This window comes from Bufo bufo, chromosome 1 (genome assembly GCF_905171765.1).
Source record: "Bufo bufo chromosome 1, aBufBuf1.1, whole genome shotgun sequence".
NCBI classification, from domain to species: Eukaryota; Metazoa; Chordata; class Amphibia; order Anura; family Bufonidae; genus Bufo; species Bufo bufo.
In genome coordinates, this window is record NC_053389.1 from 17,521,794 (window position 1) to 17,542,213 (window position 20,420).

General features: G+C 43.9%; 1 protein-coding gene across 1 annotated transcript in view; it reads left to right on the plus strand.

Annotated features, from left to right (window-relative positions):
- Positions 1 to 8,976, plus strand: part of LOC120991506 (sialic acid-binding Ig-like lectin 12) — a 95,379-nt gene extending 86,403 nt beyond the window's left edge. Inside the window, exons 10-11 of the mRNA XM_040420575.1 lie at positions 7,293 to 7,339; positions 8,804 to 8,976. Coding sequence (XP_040276509.1) covers positions 7,293 to 7,339; positions 8,804 to 8,887 — 131 coding nt within the window. The 3' untranslated portion in view covers positions 8,888 to 8,976. The remainder of the gene's footprint in view (positions 1 to 7,292; positions 7,340 to 8,803) is intronic.
- The last annotated feature ends 11,444 nt before the right edge of the window (positions 8,977 to 20,420 follow it).

A 20,420-nucleotide genomic window follows, 5' to 3' on the forward strand; every position in this document is an offset into this window, starting at 1 on the left:
GCGCAGGGCAAAGGAGAGAAATGGAGCATGAACTGCTCCGATACTCTTGTCAGGGGGGCTGCCTGAGTGAAAATGGAGGCATGTCCGGGTTCAGCTCTGAACCTGGACAACCCCTTTAACCTGGAAGTGGCCGCTGCACGGGATCATAGTGCAAACCGGATAACCCCTCTAAACCCTGATTATTGTGGCCTGGAATATTACTGAGGGGTATCCTGTTTACTGTTACTAAAATAATGGTCATGAGTAGGCTTGAGTGAATGGCGCTTTGGATCATAGTTGAAGTTGAATTGTTAAAATACTGTTTCCGTACAGCATTAAAATGTATGCGCTCCGTGTAGCCAAATTTTATCTCGTCCTACGTTGCTTGAGACTTCAGTGAATAACTACGGTATTCCTATCTGTATATTTAAAAGATTTTAAGATAGGAATCTGAAATGGGTTTGGGTACTGGTGGGCTGCTTGGTACCAAAGCCAAGTATGATTTCCTATTTTTAAATATTTTTAAATACACAGATAGGAATACCGAAGTCATTTACTGAATCTCTTATTTATCACTCTTTTTCCAGAAAAATTCCCCCAAATAATAAATCCAAGTAAAAAAAAAAAATCTGGTTGAATTCTGATTCTGAAGAATTGATCTGCTCAATGTTTGTTTTGCAGCGTAAAATTCTTCTTTTTTTTTTTCTTATTTACCGTATTCTCTTAACTTATTTTAACCACCTCCGGACCGCCGAACGCAGCGACGCGTCCTGGAGGTGGTTGATTCATTCCGCCTGGACGCGCCGGCGCGTCCTCTCGCGAGACGCGAGATTTCCTGTGAACGCGCGCACACAGGCGCGCGCGTTCACAGGATCGGAAGGTAAGCGAGTGGATCTCCAGCCTGCCAGCGGCGATCGTTCGCTGGCAGGCTGGAGATGTGATTTTTTTAACCCCTAACAGGTATATTAGACGCTGTTTTGATAACAGCGTCTAATATACCTGCTACCTGGTCCTCTGGTGGTCCCTTTTGTTTGGATCGACCACCAGAGGACACAGATAGCTCAGCAATATGTAGCACCAAGCACCACACTACACTACACCCCCCCTGTCACTTATTAACCCCTTATTAGCCCCTGATCACCCCTGATCACCCCATATAGACTCCCTGATTACCCCCCTGTCATTGATTACCCCCCTGTCATTGATCACCCCCCTGTAAAGCTCCATTCAGACGTCCGCATGATTTTTACAGATCCACTGATAGATGGATCGTATCCGCAAAACACATACGGACGTCTGAATGGAGCCTTACAGGGCGTGATAAATGACTGTGGTGATCACCCCATATAGACTCCCTGATCACCCCCCTGTCATTGATTACCCCCCTGTAAAGCTCCATTCAGACGTCCGCATGATTTTTACGGATCCACTGATAGATGGATCGGATCCGCAAAACGCATACGGACGTTTGAATGGAGCCTTACAGGGGCGTGATCAATGACGGTGGTGATCACCCCATATAGACTCCCTGATCACCCCCCTGTCATTGATTACCCCCCTGTCATTGATCACCCCCCTGTAAAGCTCCATTCAGACGTCCGCATGATTTTTACGGATCCACTGATAGATGGATCGGATCCGCAAAACGCATACGGACGTCTGAATGGAGCCTTACAGGGGCGTGATCAATGACTGTGGTGATCACCCCATATAGACTCCCTGATAACCCCCCTGTCATTGATTACCCCCCTGTCATTGATCACCCCCCTGTAAAGCTCCATTCAGACGTCCGCATTATTTTTACGGATCCACTGATAGATGGATCGGATCCGCAAAACGCATACGGACGTCTGAATGGAGCCTTACAGGGGCGTGATCAATGACTGTGGTGATCACCCCATATAGACTCCCTGATCACCCCCCTGTCATTGATTACCCCCCTGTCATTGATCACCCCCCTGTAAAGCTCCATTCAGACGTCCGCATGATTTTTACGGATCCACTGATAGATGGATCGGATCCGCAAAACGCATACGGACGTCTGAATGGAGCCTTACAGGGGCGTGATCAATGACTGTGGTGATCACCCCATATAGACTCCCTGATCACCCCCCTGTCATTGATTACCCCCCTGTCATTGATCACCCCCCTGTAAAGCTCCATTCAGACGTCCGCATGATTTTTACGGATCCACTGATAGATGGATCGGATCCGCAAAACGCATACGGACGTCTGAATGGAGCCTTACAGGGGCGTGATCAATGACTGTGGTGATCACCCCATATAGACTCCCTGATCACCCCCCTGTCATTGATTACCCCCCTGTCATTGATCACCCCCCTGTAAAGCTCCATTCAGACGTCCGCATGATTTTTACGGATCCACTGATAGATGGATCGGATCCGCAAAACACATACAGGCGTCTGAATGGAGCCTTACAGGGGGGGTGATCACCCAATATAGACTCCCTGATTACCCCCCTGTCATTGATCACCCCCCTGTCATTGATCACCCCCCTGTCATTGATCACCCCCCTGTAAGGCTGCATTCAGATGTCCGTATGATTTTTACGGATCCACGGATACATGGATCGGATCCGCAAAACACATACGGACATCTGAATGGAGCCTTATAGGGGGGTGATCAATGACAGGGGGGTGATCACCCCATATAGACTCCCTGATCACCCCTCTGTCATTGATCACCCCCCTGTCATTGATCACCCCCCTGTAAGGCTCCATTCAGACATTTTTTTGGCCCAAGTTAGCGGAAATTATTATTATTTTTCTTAAAAAGTCTCATATTCCACTAACTTGTGTCAAAAAATAAAATCTCACATGAACTCACCATACCCCTCACGGAATCCAAATGCGTAAAATTTTTTAGACATTTATATTCCAGACTTCTTCTCACGCTTTAGGGCCCCTAGAATGCCAGGGCAGTATAAATACCCCACATGTGACCCCATTTCGGAAAGAAGACACCCCCAGGTATTCCGTGAGGGGCATATTGAGTCCATGAAAGATTGAAATTTTTGTCCCAAGTTAGCGGAAAGTGAGACTTTGTGAGAAAAAAATAAATAAAATCAATTTCCGCTAACTTGTGCCAAAAAAAAAAAAATTCTATGAACTCGCCATGCCCCTCATTGAATACCTTGGGGTGTCTTCTTTCCAAAATGGGGTCACATGTGGGGAATTTATACTGCCCTGGCATTCTAGGGGCCCTAAAGCGTGAGAAGAAGTCTGGGATCCAAATGTCTAAAAATGCCCTCATAAAAGGAATGTGGGCCCCTTTGCGCATCTAGGCTGCAAAAAAGTGTCACACATGTGGTATCGCCGTACTCAGGAGAAGTTGGGCAATGTGTTTTGGGGTGTCATTTTACATATACCCATGCTGGGTGAGATAAATATCTTGGTCAAATGCCAACTTTGTATAAAAAATGGGAAAAGTTGTCTTTTGCCGAGATATTTCTCTCACCCAGCATGAGTATATGTAAAAAGACACCCCAAAACACATTGCCCAACTTCTCCGGAATACGGCGATACCACATGTGTGACACTTTTTTGCAGCCTAGGTGGGCAAAGGGGCCCACATTCCAAAGAGCACCTTTAGGATTTCACAGGTCATTTACCTACTTACCACACATTAGGGACCCTGGAAAATGCCAGGGCAGTATAACTACCCCACAAGTGACCCCATTTTGGAAAGAAGACACCCCAAGGTATTCCGTGAGGGGCATGGCGAGTTCCTAGAATTTTATATTTTTTGTCACAAGTTTTTTTCCCTTACAAAGTCTCATATTCCACTAACTTGTGACAAAAAATAAAAACTTCCATGAACTCACTATGCCCATCACGAAATACCTTAGGGTGTCTTCTTTCCAAAATGGGGTCACTTGTGGGGTAGTTATACTGCCCTGGCATTTTAGGGGCCGAATGCGTGAGAAGTGGTTTGAAATCAAAATCTGTAAAAAATGGCCGGTGAAATCCGAAAGGTGCTCTTTGGAATGTGGGCCCCTTTGCCCACCTAGGCTGCAAAAAAGTGTCACACATGTGGTATCGCTGTACTCAGGAGAAGTTGGGCAATGTGTTTTGGGGTGTCATTTTACATATACTCATGCTGGGTGAGAGAAATATCTTGGCAAAAGACAACTTTTCCCATTTTTTTATACAAAGTTGGCATTTTACCAATATATTTATCTCACCCAGCATGGGTATATGTAAAATGACACCCCAAAACACATTGCCCAACTTCTCCTGAGTACGGAGATACCACATGTGTGACACTTTTTTGCAGCCTAGGTGGGCAAAGGGGCCCACATTCCAAAGAGCACCTTTCGGATTTCACAGGTCATTTACCTACTTACCACACATTAGGGCCCCTGGAAAATGCCAGGGCAGTATAACTACCCCACAAGTGACCCCATTTTGGAAAGAAGACACCCCATGGTATTCCGTGAGGGGCATGGTGAGTTCCTAGAATTTTATATTTTTTGTCACAAGTTAGCGGAAAATTATGATATTTTTTATTTTATTTTTTTTCCTTACAAAGTCTCATATTCCACTAACTTGTGACAAAAAATAAAAACTTCCATGAACTCACTATGCCAATCACGAAATACCTTGGGGTGTCTTCTTTCCAAAATGGGGTCACTTGTGGGGTAGTTATACTGCCCTGGCATTCTAGGGGCCCAAATGTGTGGTAAGAAGTTCGAAATCAAAATGTGTAAAAAATGACCTGTGAAATCCTAAAGGTGCTCTTTGGAATATGGGCCCCTTTGCCCACCTAGGCTGCAAAAAAGTGTCACACATGTGGTATCTCCGTACTCAGGAGAAGTTGGGGAATGTGTTTTGGGGTGTCATTTTACATATACCCATGCTGGGTGAGAGAAATATCTTGGCAAAAGACAACTTTTCCCATTTTTTTATACAAAGTTGGCATTTGACCAAGATATTTATCTCACCCAGCATGGGTATATGTAAAATGACACCCCAAAACACATTCCCCAACTTCTCCTGAGTACGGCGATACCACATGTGTGGCACTTTTTTGCAGCCTAGGTGGGCAAAGGGGCCCACATTCCAAAGAGCACCTTTCGGATTTCACCGGTCATTTTTTACACATTTTGATTTCAAACTACTTACCACAAATTTGGGCCCCTAGAATCCCAGGGCAGTATAACTACCCCACAAGTGACCCCATTTTGGAAAGAAGACACCCCAAGGTATTCGCTGATGGGCATAGTGAGTTCATAGAAGTTTTTATTTTTTGTCACAAGTTAGTGGAATATGAGACTTTGTAAGAAAAAAAAAAATCATCATTTTCCACTAACTTGTGACAAAAAATAAAAAGTTCTATGAACTCACTATGCCCATCAGCGAATACCTTAGGGTGTCTACTTTCCGAAATGGGGTCATTTGTGGGGTGTTTGTACTGTCTGGGCATTGTAGAACCTCAGGAAACATGACAGGTGCTCAGAAAGTCAGAGCTTCTTCAAAAAGCGGAAATTCACATTTTTGTACCATAGTTTGTAAACGCTATAACTTTTACCCAAACCATTTTTTTTTTACCCAAACATTTTTTTTTTATCAAGGACATGTAGAACAATAAATTTAGAGAAAAATGTATATATGGATGTCGTTTTTTTTGCAAAATTTTACAACTGAAAGTGAAAAATGTCATTTTTTTGCAAAAAAATCGTTACATTTCGATTAATAACAAAAAAAGTAAAAATGTCAGCAGCAATGAAATACCACCAAATGAAAGCTCTATTAGTGAGAAGAAAAGGAGGTAAAATTCATTTGGGTGGTAAGTTGCATGACCGAGCAATAAACGGTGAAAGTAGGGTAGGTCAGAAGTGTAAAAAGTGGCCTGGTCTTTAAGGGTGTTTAAGCTATAGGGGCTGAGGTGGTTAAATACCTTCTGCGCTTAGAACTACATACTGTACAGTGTTGGCCAAGCATCCAAATCACAGTGCCAAATCAGTTCCACCAAACACAAAAAATATCAAGTGCCCATGTTACACTGTCCTCCCGTCCATACCTATTCTTTAGGCTATAAAATATGCTGTGCTTCTCTAGCATTACCCATCACATGCTGGAGTAATAGTGACAATTATCACTTGAGAAGAATATTTAAGAGATTCTCGACACATAGAGGTTTCCATCAGAATAGACTCTTGCTTTATGTTAGTTTTATAAGCTCCTGCAGAGGGTTGCATCGTCCAGGGGGCAGCACTGAAATAGGTATTTGCATTAATTTTGGCTTTTTTTATTTTTATTAAAAATAACAGGAATTTTGCTAAGAAATCCTTAAAACTCTAAATATGATCAAATCATTGGTGTTGTATAACAACTTAGACATTGATCATATATTCCTAGGATATCCCACCAATATCAAATGGGTACCCTAGCTCCAGAACAGGACCATCCACCCTTGCATGTCCACTCTATTCATCAATACGGGAGCTCTGAAAATAGTCAAGCGATGGCCTGGCTGTCACTTAGCAATAAATATAGAGGTGGCCACGGTTGCGTGATACACTCTTCCTTCACAGCTATAGATCACTTAAAAAACAGCCGAGCATACCTGCGATACCATAGCGATGAATGGAGAACATGCTGAGCATGCACAGTGTGCTCAACTTCACTTTGGGGGCTCCGTTCTCTGGGTAGGTGTAGATGTCAGATGTGGAAGTCGCACCTATCTGACATTGATTGCTATCAATGTCCCCGATGGGCCAACCCTTTTAAGCCAAGCCCCCATAACAACACCCCCTTTTTACCCGTGTAAACTTGGCCAGTATTTTTTGTTGGGATAGGTGGCCACCCCACTGCCTTAGGTTCTCCCTCTGTGACGCTACACTGACCTAGGGTGACATGGTAATGTCAGAACAGTGTCTGTTGCCACAGGGTTTGCCCCAGCTTGGGCTTGGCGGGCTGGAAAAAAAGACGTTGAAGAGCGGAGGAGACACAAAGTACACTACTGTAATTACTACACTGCATTTACTGTAAGCAGAGAATAACTCTATAGCCTCTGACCAGTGGAAGCCTCTATACTAGACTGTGGACTGACAGGTGGCAGTTACATGTGGATTTTGCTTCACATTTGCCATGAATTTCACCCTTTCCCTTTCAAAGGATAAAATCCATGCCAGAAATCTGCAGCTTAAACTGACATCCTGCAGCTTAATTTTCACAAGTAACAAAAAATATACAGAGGTGAATAAAAAAAAATGATTAATAGAACAATATCAAACATATTATTATAAAATATACTCAATATATTTAACCAAATGCTTACATTGCTTTTAGGAAATGGACATCCCCACGGAGTCCCGGGAGCACAATCCAGTTATGAGGTAATAATAATTAGTGTTGAGCGCGAATATTCGAACAGCGAATATTAATCGCGAATATCGCAACTTCGCTAATTCTCAAATATTACGAATATAGTGCTATATATTCACTATATCGAATATTTGTCATTTTTTAACATCTGAAAACATGATTCCTCCCTGCTTCTTTCTTGTGGGTCAATGAGTCATTGGCCCACAAGCAACTTAAGCAGGAAGGAATCATGTTTTCATCTGGAAAATAAAATTACGAATATTCTAAAAAACAAATATATAACAATATAGGGAATATATTCGTTATTTAGAATATTCACTTTTTTTTTTTCAATCTGTACGGTTGTTCGCATACTCCTCCTCGATAAGCGTCCCCGTCACCATAGGAATGCCTGTGGGTTAGAAAATACCATTGGATCTGAGTTTTCCCTGAGATCGTGAAAACTCAGATCCGATGGTATATTCTAACCCACAGGCGTTCCCATGGTGACGGGGACACTTGTCGGGAAGGAGTATGCGAACAACCGTACAGATTGGAAAAAAAAAGATGAATATTCTAAATAATGAATATATTCGCTATATTGCTACAACTTCGTTTTTTAGAATATTCGTCATATTCATCATATTCGTCATATTTTACTACACAAAGTTATAGCAATATAGCGAATATTCGTGAAATTCACATATAGACTAAAATTTCGCTAATATAGTGCTATAGTATTTTTTTTAATAGCGTAAATTTTTTCCATATCTGAACTTCAGAAGAGACAAAAAAAATTTGACTATAAAAAAAATATACTATAGCACTATATTAGCTAAATTGCAGTCTATATGTGTATTCTACGAATATTTGCTATATTGCTATAACTTTGTTTTTTAGAATATTCATATCTTCTTACGAATATGGCTAAAATAAGTGTTTAAGAGCTGTTAGTAGTTCAGTGATAAGTGCTATACATCGCTATCAGATAATACAAAAGTTTGACACTAAGGCCTCTTGAACACGACCGTAGGTATTTTGCGGTCCTCAAAAAAACGGATCCACAAAAAATACAGATGACGTCCGTGTGCATTCCGTATTTTGTGGAACGGAACATCTGACCCATATTAGAACAGTATTATCCTTGTCCGCAATGCGGACAATAATAGGACATGTTCTATTTTTTTGTAGAACGGACATACGGAAACGGAAAGCACACGGGGTACCTTCCGTTTTTTTGCTTCCGCTTACAGTCCGCAAAAAAAATGGAATGGTCACGGAAAGAAAATACGTTCGTGTGAATGAGGCCTAACAGCTAGGCTAAAACTTAACCTTTTATGACAAAAACTGCTGAAAATTTTTAATAAAGACTGATTGAAAAATATATATTTTTAGCCCAAAGACTCCAAAGATTGCCCCCTCCCCCCATGCTTTCAAAGCCTTTAAAATTGATGAAGTAAGAGTTTAATTGTATTTCTTAACATTTCTTTCTAAAGGAACTAACAGAACAGACGGACGAAGCATACGAAATCATGAAAACACCGCAGTGTGGAAAACTATCAAGTTGTAAATGCTTTTAAATCATGTAAAGCAATCTGGGATAAAATAATGGTTTTGGATCCAGTAAGGCAGCCTTTTTCTAAATTTGCCTTACTTTTTATTTTAAAACATTTAGGCTGAGTTCACACGGGCGTTGCGGGAAAAGGTGCGGGTGCGTTGCGGGCTTGGGATCGGTGTTCTGTAGATTGTATTATTTTCCCTTATAACATGGTTATAAGGGAAAATAATAGCATTCTGAATACAGAATGCATAGTACAATAGCGCTGGAGGGGTTAAAAAAATAATAAAATAAATTTAACTCACCTTAATCCACTTGCTCGCGCAGCCCGGCATCTCTTCTGTCTTCTTTTTTGCTGTGTGCAGGAAAAGGACCTGTGGTGACGTCACTCCGGTCATCACATGGTCCGTCACATGATCTTTTACCATGGTGATGGATCATGTGATGACCGGAGTGACGTCACCACAGGTCCTTTTCCTGCACACACCAAAGATGAAGACAGAAGAGTTAAATTATTTTTTATTTATTTTTTAACCCCTCCAGCGCTATTGTACTCTGCATTCTGTATTCAGAATGCTATTATTTTCCCTTATAACCATGTTATAAGGGAAAATAATAATGATCGGGTCTCCATCCCGATCGTCTCCTAGCAACCGTGCGTGAAAATCGCACCGCTTCCGCACTTGATTGCGGATGCTTGCGATTTGCACGCAGCCCCATTCACTTCTAAGGGGCCTGCGTTGCGTGGAAAACGCACAATATAGAGCATGCTGCGATTTTCACGCAACGCATATGTGATGCGTGAAAATCACCGCTCGTGTGCACAGCCCCATAGAAATGAATGGGTCCAGATTCAGTACGGGTGCAATGCGTTCACCTCCCACATCGCACCCGTGCGGAATACTCGCCCGTGTGAACTCAGCCTTAGGATTAATCTTATACATTTAGTGAAGCGTTTAAGTTGAATACTTAAATTTAATTGAAAAAAGACGACAAATCTTGTTTAAGTTCATCCTTTAAGATCAATTAAATATCATTAATTGTTAGATTAATTCTAAAGATTAATGTTATTTGCTATTAGATAAGTATTTGGCAGTGGAGTACCTTCAATGGAAGCAGACCACAAGACTGATAAGGGGCCCGAGGTTCAGGTGAAGTCACTAAGATGTAACTTTTAAGTTTGGTTATGGTGGAGCGCAAGGTCTCTAACATCCACCAGCTCCGTAATGTCGTCATGGAGGAGTGGAAGAGGCCAGTGGCAACCTCTGAATCCCTAGTGAACTCCATGCCCAAGAGAGTTAAAGGGGTTTTCCCATCTTGCAAATTCATACTCACCTACAGCCAGCTGCGCTGTTCACTTCCTGGTTTCCTGCTCCTAAGGCCTCATGCACACGGCCGTTGTTGTGGTCCGCATCCGAGCCGCATTTTTTGCAGCTCGGGTGCGGATCCATTCACTTCAATGGGGTCGCAAAAGATGCGGACAGCACTCCTTGTGCTGTCCGCATCCGTTGCTCTGTTCCGTGGCCCCTGCAAAAAAAATATAGCATGTCCTATTGTTGTCCGTTTTGCGGACAAGAATAGGCATTTCTACAATGGACCGTCAGTTCCGTTTTAAGGCACAAGGGCAGCTTCCGTTTTTAGCAGATCCGCGGTTTGCGGACCGCAAAAAACGGAACGGTCGTGTGCATGACGCCTAAGGCTGGGAGGACTTAGACAGTTTGAGTGAAGGCTTGCCCCGGCCGGGCCACGCATCGATGTTTTGAACACGCACGCCGCCGCGCATGCGCAAAGGTGACTTCTTCCTGGCCGAGTATAGTACAGAGCCACGCTGCATACAGAGCATGCGCGGCGCTGTACCATACTCGGCCAGGAAGAAGTCACCATTGCATTCAAGACAGCGATGTGCGGCCCGGCCGGGGGAAGACAATGTGTTCTGCGCAGGCGCGGCCCACTGATGTGGCACACAAGCGGTGGCCGTATCTAGTGGTTACCAGAAGACAAAAGTGGGGTAGGAGTGAACGAATTTTGCCAAGATAGGTAGGGATTTGATAAAGGAACATAATTGATAAATAATAATAAATGATCACAGGCACTTCTATAATAAATTAAAATATAATCAATGAGATGGGAATACCCCTTTAAGGCAGTGATGGAAAATAATGGTGGCCACACAAAATATTAACACTTTGGGTACAATTTGGCTATTTTCACTTAGGGGTGTACTCACTTTTGTTGCCAGCGGTTTAGATATTAATGGCTGTGTGTTGAGTTACTTTGAGGGCAAACAAAATTTACACTGTTATACAAGCCGTACACTGACTACTGTACATTGTATCAAAGTGTCAGATCTTCAGTGTTGTCCCATGAAAAGTTATAATAAAATAATTACAAAAATGTGAGCGGTGTACTCACTTTTGTTAAATACTGTGTGTGTATGTGTGCAGCCAATCAACAAGCTTTTTAGCTGTGAGCACATCAAAGCCATCACAGTCATGCCGGGTATTGTCATGGCTGTGATTGTCCGCCACAGCACATGACTCGGCCTGTAAAATTTCTTAATCACGTGTGGCGCTGCCGTTCTGCTGTAACTAGTGTAGGGACAGGATGCAGCTCAAGTGAAGGACAGTGCTAGGCAATAAGGATCTGGTGCAGTCTGCAAAACCCGCTGTGTAAGGGCAGTCTGAAATAAAAACTTTGTAAGGACAGTGTGCAATAAGGCTCTGCACCCGTGACACAGAAATACTATTGTTCATCTGGTTGTTAATTCTGTGACTGACCCATAGCCATTTTTTGGGGTTGAAATATACCTCTTTTGCATCCGTGACACAGAAATACAATAGTTAATCTGGCTGTTAATTCATTGTGTGACCTACAGCCATTTTCCGGGGTGCAATACACCTACTTTGCACCCGTGACACAGAAATACAATTGTTCGCCTATCTGTCAATTTTGTGGGTGACCTCAAAGAATGAGGAGAGCATCAAATAAGGGATATGGCCATTGTACTGCTGGTGTGTGTGGTGGTAGAGCTCCTGCTCCTGGGCGAGGACGTGGTCAAACTGTGCCACTTTGCGCCCAAATGAAACTCCTTCCTCTGGTGTACACAGGAGACTAGACGTTCTGTGTCATTTTGTAGACCCGAGTACCACTGTATGAATGGTGAGGCCAGAACAAGTAGAGGTGGTATTAGATTGGATGGCTGAGAGGGCCTCAAGTTCCTTCACATTGTCTTTTACCCGGTCACCTGCTGAAAGCACAGAGTTGTCACCTGCCGCCCATAGGCATCTGTCTTCCACCTCCTCCCCTTGCAAATCAGCCAAGCAGTCTGAGCCCCAAGTCATACAGCAGTTACTTATGCTTTTTCATGATTCTGCTGGTGGGGGTTTTATGGGCCATCCACCCTTGAAGTGGAAGAGATGTTAGGCACTGATGCCTAACCACCTATGTTTGAGGATGAGGATGTGGGAGGACCACTACATCATCTCTCTCATGATGATGATGATGAAGCACAAGTGCCAACTGCTGTGCCTTTCAGCAGTGTGCAGACCGGCCAGGAGAGCAGGGGTGAGAAGTGGGTGGAAGATAATGTGGTTGATGTTGAGGTCCTAGACCCCATATAGAATCAAGGTGATCCAAGTGACGTGTGCAGTTCGGAGGAAGAGGTGTTTGTCACGCAGCACCAACCGCACGGCAAAAGAGGGAGCAGGGTGCAAAAGCACAGCAGCTGGCCCCTAGACAATACGCCTGCTACTGCCCACCATGCCGAGAGACTGACCACACCAAAGGCAGTTCAAAGGAGTTCCCTGGTGTGGCAGTTCCTCAGGCTATGTGCTGACAACGAGACACGGATGGTTTGCATGCTGTACACTCAGAGCCTGAAGCGAGGCATAAATGTTCTAAACCTGAGCACAACCTGCATGATCAGGCATCTAAATGCAAAGCACGAGCTGCAGAAGAGTAGACACCTGAAAAACTATGTAAGATTTGAAGCACCTCCTGCTCCCTCTTTTGCTGCGTTCTCGGCCTTTTCCTCCGCCTCTCGAGCAACAGGGCCTCCTGGCTCCCCACAAAGAGAGGATGTAACAGCAACACCACCACACGAGTCACCAAGCATCTCCACCCTGTCCCATGGAGGCGTTCAGCTGTCCATCCCCCAAACACTGGAGAGAAATGCTGCCATTACGTCTGGTGGAAACGAACACTTTAAAAACGTTTTGGCGGTGGCCGTCCCACAGTATGTGGCTCCCAGCCGCCGCTACTTTTCCACGAACATTTAAGGTGGAGAGAAAATATAGACCTGGAACATCTACATAAGGATATAGCTCTTTGCTAATTTCCCACAATATCACAATATATCTGATTTACAGCCACTATTGATTTGATGCTGCGTCCATAAGTCTCTGTCTATACATTTAAGTAGGGATGAGCGAACCCGAACTGTATAGTTCGGGTTCGTATCGAATTTTGGGGTGTCCATGACACGGACCCGAACCCGAACATTTTCATAAAAGTCCGGGTTCGGTGTTCGGCGCTTTCTTGGCGCTTTTTGAAAGGCTGCAAAGCAGCCAATCAACAAGCGTCATACTACTTGCCCCAAGAGGCCATCACAGCCTTGCCTACTATTGGCATGGCTGTGATTGGCCAGTGCAGCATGTGACCCAGCCTCTATATAAGCTTGGGTCACGTAGCGCTGCACGTCACTCTGCTGATACAAGCGTAGGGAGAGGTTGCTGCTGCGACGTTAGGGCGAGATTAGGCAGATTAACTCCTCCAAAAGACTTAATTCAGTGATCGATCTCCAGCTGTGGATCATTGAAGTGCTGATATTGAATTGCTCACTTTTTTTAGGCTGCCCAGAGCGTTTTTATATCACTTTTTTCTGGGGTGATCGGCGCCCATTTTGTGGCTTATGGTGCGCCAGCTCAAGCTACCACCAAGTGCATTTAACCATCAATAGTGTGGTTATTTTTTACTATATCCTACATCAGGTGCAGGCTGAGCCTGTGTCACCCAAGTGCATTTAACCATCAATAGTGTGGTTATTTTTTGGCCATATACTACATCAGGTGCAGGCTGAGCCTGTGTCACCCAAGTGCATTTAACCATCAATAGTGTGGTTATTTTTTACTATATCCTACATCAGGTGCAGGCTGAGCCTGTGTCACCCAAGTGCATTTAACCATCAATAGTGTGGTTATTTTTTGGCCATATACTACATCAGGGGCAAGTTGAGCCTGTCACCCAGCGCCTAAAAAATAGGCCTGACATTTATATTCCTCCAAATCAGTACTGATTTAGCTGGTCAAATTATTTGTAGTGACCGTAAAAACACAGTTTTTGTTCTGGGTTGAAAAAGTATTCCCAAATTTGCCATTTTCAAAATTAGTAGTTTCTGCTATATTAGGCCTACTTTAAATCTATCCCAAAAAGGGTATATTAGATTCAAGGTGCTGATAGTGTCATTCTGAAAAACTTAACACACACGCTACAGTGCAGATACAAGTCTAATTCTGTGATTAAAGGTATACCTGTCACACAGCGCCTAAAAAATAGGCCTGACATTTATATTCCTCCAAATCAGTACTATTTTAGCTGGTCAAATTATTTGTAGTGACCGTAAAAACACAGTTTTTGTTCTGGGTTGAAAAAGTATTCCCAAATTTGCCATTTTCAAAATTAGTAGTTTCTGCTATATCATGCCTACTTTAAATCTATCCCAAAAAGGGTATATTAGATTCAAGGTGCTGATAGTGTCATTCTGAAAAAATTAACACACACGCTACAGTGCAGATACAAGTCTAATTCTGTGATTAAAGGTATACCTGTCACACAGCGCCTAAAAAATAGGCCTGACATTTATATTCCTCCAAATCAGTACTGTTTTAGCTGGTCAAATTATTTGTAGTGACCGTAAAAGCACAGTTTTTGTTCTGGATTGAAAAAGTATTCCCAAATTTGCCATTTTCAAAATTAGTAGTTTCTGCTATATCAGGCCTACTTTAAATCTATCCCAAAAAGGGTATATTAGATTCAAGGTGCTGATAGTGTCATTCTGAAAAACTTAACACACACGCTACAGTGCAGATACAAGTCTAATTCTGTGATTAAAGGTATACCTGTCACACAGCGCCTAAAAAATAGGCCTGACATTTATATTCCTCCAAATCAGTACTGTTTTAGATGGTCAAATTATTTGTAGTGACCATAAAAACACAATTTTTATTCTGGGTTGAAAAAGTATTCCCAAATTTGCCATTTTCAAAATTAGTAGTTTCTGCTATATCAGGCCTACTTTAAATCTATCCCAAAAAGGGTATATTAGATTCAAGGTGCTGATAGTGTCATTCTGAAAAACTTAACACACACGCTACAGTGCAGATACAAGTCTAATTCTGTGATTAAAGGTATACCTGTCACACAGCGCCTAAAAAATAGGCCTGACATTTATATTCCTCCAAATCAGTACTGTTTTAGCTGGTCAAATTATTTGTAGTGACCGTAAAAGCACAGTTTTTGTTCTGGGTTGAAAAAGTATTCCCAAATTTGCCATTTTCAAAATTAGTAGTTTCTGCTATATCAGGCCTACTTTAAATCTATCCCAAAAAGGGTATATTAGATTCAAGGTGCTGATAGTGTCATTCTGAAAAACTTAACACACACGCTACAGTGCAGATACAAGTCTAATTCTGTGATTAAAGGTATACCTGTCACACAGCGCCTAAAAAATAGGCCTGACATTTATATTCCTCCAAATCAGTACTGTTTTAGCTGGTCAAATTATTTGTAGTGACTGTAAAAACACAATTTTTGTTCTGGGTTGAAAAAGTATTCCCAAATTTGCCATTTTCAAAATTAGTAGTTTCTGCTATATCATGCCTACTTTAAATCTATCCCAAAAAGGGTATATTAGATTCAAGGTGCTGATAGTGTAATTCTAAAAAACTTAACACACACGCAACAGTGCAGATACAAGTCTAATTCTGTGATTAAAGGTATACCTGTCACACAGCGCCTAAAAAATAGGCCTGACATTTATATTCCTCCAAATCAGTACGTTTTAGCTGGTCAAGTTATTTGTAGTGACCGTAAAAGCACAGTTTTTGTTCTGGATTGAAAAAGTATTCCCAAATTTGCCATTTTCAAAATTAGTAGTTTCTGCTATATCAGGCCTACTTTAAATCTATCCCAAAAAGGGTATATTAGATTCAAGGTGCTGATAGTGTCATTATGAAAAACTTAACACACACGCTACAGTGCAGATACAAGTCTAATTCTGTGATTAAAGGTATACCTGTCACACAGCGCCTAAAAAATAGGCCTGGCATTTATATTCCTACAAATCAGTACTGTTTTAGCTGGTCAAATTATTTGTAGTGACCGTAAAAACACAGTTTTTGTTCTGGGTTGAAAAAGTATTCCCAAATTTGCCATTTTCAAAATTAGTAGTTTCTGCTATATCAGGCCTACTTTAAATCTATCCCAAAAAGGGTATATTAGATTCAAGGTGCTGATAGTGTCATTCTGAAAAACTTAACACACACGCTACAGTGCAGATACAAGTCTAATTTTGTGATTAAAGGTATACCTGTCACACAGCGCCTAAAAAATAGGCCTGACATTTATATTCCTCCAAATCAGTACTGTTTTAGCTGGTCAAATTATTTGTAGTGACCGTAAAAGCACAGTTTTTGTTCTGGGTTGAAAAAGTATTCCCAAATTTGCCATTTTCAAAATTAGTAGTTTCTGCTATATCAGGCCTACTTTAAATCTATCCCAAAAAGGGTATATTAGATTCAAGGTGCTGATAGTGTCATTCTGAAAAACTTAACACACACGCTACAGTGCAGATACAAGTCTAATTCTGTGATTAAAGGTATACCTGTCACACAGCGCCTAAAAAATAGGCCTGACATTTATATTCCTCCAAATCAGTACTGTTTTAGCTGGTCAAATTATTTGTAGTGACCGTAAAAGCACAGTTTTTGTTCTGGGTTGAAAAAGTATTCCCAAATTTGCCATTTTCAAAATTAGTAGTTTCTGCTATATCATGCCTACTTTAAATCTATCCCAAAAAGGGTATATTAGATTCAAGGTGCTGATAGTGTCATTCTGAAAAACTTAACACACACGCTACAGTGCAGATACAAGTCTAATTCTGTGATTAAAGGTATACCTGTCACACAGCGCCTAAAAAATAGGCCTGACATTTATATTCCTCCAAATCAGTACTGTTTTAGCTGGTCAAATTATTTGTAGTGACCGTAAAAGCACAGTTTTTGTTCTGGGTTGAAAAAGTATTCCCAAATTTGCCATTTTCAAAATTAGTAGTTTCTGCTATATCAGGCCTACTTTAAATCTATCCCAAAAAGGGTATATTAGATTCAAGGGTCTGATAGTGTCATTCTGAAAAACTTAACACACACGCTACAATGCAGATACAAGTCTAATTCTGTGATTAAAGGTATACCTGTCACACAGCGCCTAAAAAATAGGCCTGACATTTATATTCCTCCAAATCAGTACTGTTTTAGCTGGTCAAATTATTTGTAGTGACTGTAAAAACACAGTTTTTGTTCTGGGTTGAAAAAGTATTCCCAAATTTGCCATTTTCAAAATTGTGGTGAACGGGAACAATGAGGAAAACATCTAGTAAGGGACGCGGACGTGGACATGGTCGTGGTGGTGTTAGTGGACCCTCTGGTGCTGGGAGAGGACGTGGCCGTTCTGCCACAGCCAGACGTCCTAGTGTACCAACTACCTCAGTTCCCAGTAGCCGCCAGAATTTACAGGGATATTTGGTGGGGCCCAATGCCGTTCTAAGGATGGTAAGGCCTGAGCAGGTACAGGCATTAGTCAATTGGGAGGCCGACAGTGCATCCAGCACGTTCACATTATCTCCCACCAAGTCTTCTGCAGAAAGCGCACAGATGGCGCATGAAAACCAAGCCCATCAGTCTGTCACATCACCCCCATGCATATCAGGGAAACTGTCTGAGCCTCAAGTTATGCAGCAGTCTCTTATGCTGTTTAAAGAGTCTGCTGCCAGGGTTTCCCAAGGGCATCCACTTAGCCCTTCCCCAGGGGTGGAAGAGATAGAACGCACAACCACTTATGTTTCCTAATGATGAGGACATGGGAATACCACCTCAGCACGTCTCTGATGATGACGAAACACAGGTGCCAACTGCTGCGTCTTTCTGCAGTGTGCAGACTGAACAGGAGGTCAGGGATCAAGACTGGGTGGAAGACGATGCAGGGGATGATGAGGTCCTAGACCCCACATGGAATGAAGGTCGTGCCACTGACTTTCACAGTTCGGAGGAAGAGGCAGTGGTGAGACCGAGCCAACAGCGTAGCAAAAGACAAAGAGGGAGCAGTGGGCAAAATCAGAACACCCGCCACCAAGAGACTCCGCCTGCTACTGACCGCCACCATCTGGGACCGAGCACCCCAAAGGCAGCTTCAAGGAGTTCCCTGGCATGGCACTTCTTCAAACAATGTGCTGACGACAAGACCCGAGTGGTTTGCACGCTGTGCCATCAGAGCCTGAAGCGAGGCATTAACGTTCTGAACCTTAGCACTAACTGCATGACCAGGCACCTGCATGCAAAGCATGAACTGCAGTGGAGTAAACACCTTAAAAACAAGGAAGTCACTCAGGCTCCCCCTGCTACCTCTTCTGCTGCTGCCGCCTCGGCCTCTTCTGCTGCTGCCGCCGCCTCGGCCTCTTCTGCTGCTGCTGCCGCCGCCTCAGCCTCTTCCTCCGCCTCTGGAGGAACGTTGGCACCTGCCGCCCAGCAAACATGGGATGTACCACCAACACCACCACCTGCGTCACCAAGCATCACAACCATGTCACACGGCAGCGTTCAGCTCTCCATCTCACAAACATTTGAGAGAAAGCGTAAATTCTCACCTTGCCACCCTCGATCCCTGGCCCTGAATGCCAGCATTTCTAAACTACTGGCCTATGAAATGCTGTCATTTAGGCTGGTGGACACACACAGCTTCAAACAGCTCATGTCGCTTGCTGTCCCACAGTATGTTGTTCCCAGCCGCCACTACTTCTCCAAGAGAGCCGTGCCTTCCCTGCACAACCAAGTGTCCGATAAAATCAAGTGTGCACTGCGCAACGCCATCTGTGGCAAGGTCCACCTAACCACAGATACGTGGACCAGTAAGCACGGCCAGGGACGCTATATCTCCCTAACTGCACACTGGGTAAATGTAGTGGCGGCTGGGCCCCAGGCGGAGAGCTGTTTGGCGCACGTCCTTCCGCCGCCAAGGATCGCAGGGCAACATTCTTTGCCTCCTGTCTCCTCCTCCTCCTACTCAGCTTCCTCCTCCTCTTCTTCCACCTGCTCATCCAGTCAGCCACACACCTTCACCACCAATTTCAGCACAGCCCGGGGTAAACGTCAGCAGGCCGTTCTGAAACTCATATGTTTGGGGGACAGGCCACACACCGCACAGGAGTTGTGTCGGGGTAAAGAACAACAGACCGACGAGTGGTTGCTGCCGGTGAGCCTCAAGCCCGGCCTGGTGGTGTGCGATAATGAGCGAAATCTCGTTGCAGCTCTGGGACTAGCCGGTTTGACGCACATCCCTTGCCTGGCGCATGTGCTGAATTTGGTGGTGCAGAAGTTCATTCGCAACTACCCCGACATGTCAGAGCTGCTGCATAAAGTGCGGGCCGTCTGTTCGCCCTTCCGGCGTTCACACCCTGCCGCTGCTCGCCTCCATGCGAGACCTTTGTGCCCTGTTGCGCTGTTTCGAGTACTCCACCAACATGGCCAGTGGCGATGACGCCGTTATCAGCGTTACAATACCACTTCTATGTCTCCTTGAGAAAACACTTAGGGCAATGATGGAAGAGGAGGTGGCCCAGGAGGAAGAGGAGGAAGAGGAGGAAGAGGGGTCATTTTTAGCACTTTCAGGCCAGTCTCTTCGAAGTGACTCAGAGGGAGGTTTTTTGCAACAGCAGAGGCCAGGTACAAATGTGGCCAGACAGGGCCCACTACTGGAGGACGAGGAGGACGAGGATGAGGAGGAGGTGGAGGAGGATGAGGATGAAGCATGTTCACAGCGGGGTGGCACCCAAAGCAGCTCAGGCCCATCACTGGTGCGTGGCTGGGGGGAAACACAGGACGATGACGATACTTAGTGGCGTCTCTAGGGGGGGGCGAGGGGGGGCAATCGCCCCCCCTATGTTGTCCTTTGCCCCCCCGGTTCCCCCCCCGCTGATTCCCCCAGGTGAATACTAATGAGCGCTTCCATTATGGAAGCGCTCATTAGAACCGAGGGACCAGGAAGTGGTGAACGCTCTGTACTCACCACTTCCTGGTCCTCGGCTGTCGGCTGTGCAGGGCTGCGCACAGCGTGAGGGCACTCTGTGACCTCACGCTGTGCGCGCCAGTTCAGAGCACAGAGTCGACTGAGGAGAGGCAGGCGGCGTCCAGGAGCAGGAGAGGTAAGTGTTTTTTTATTTTATAAAAAAATGTGGCTGCTGGGGGCATAAGGGGGCTAATGGAGAGGCATATGGGGGCTAATGGAGA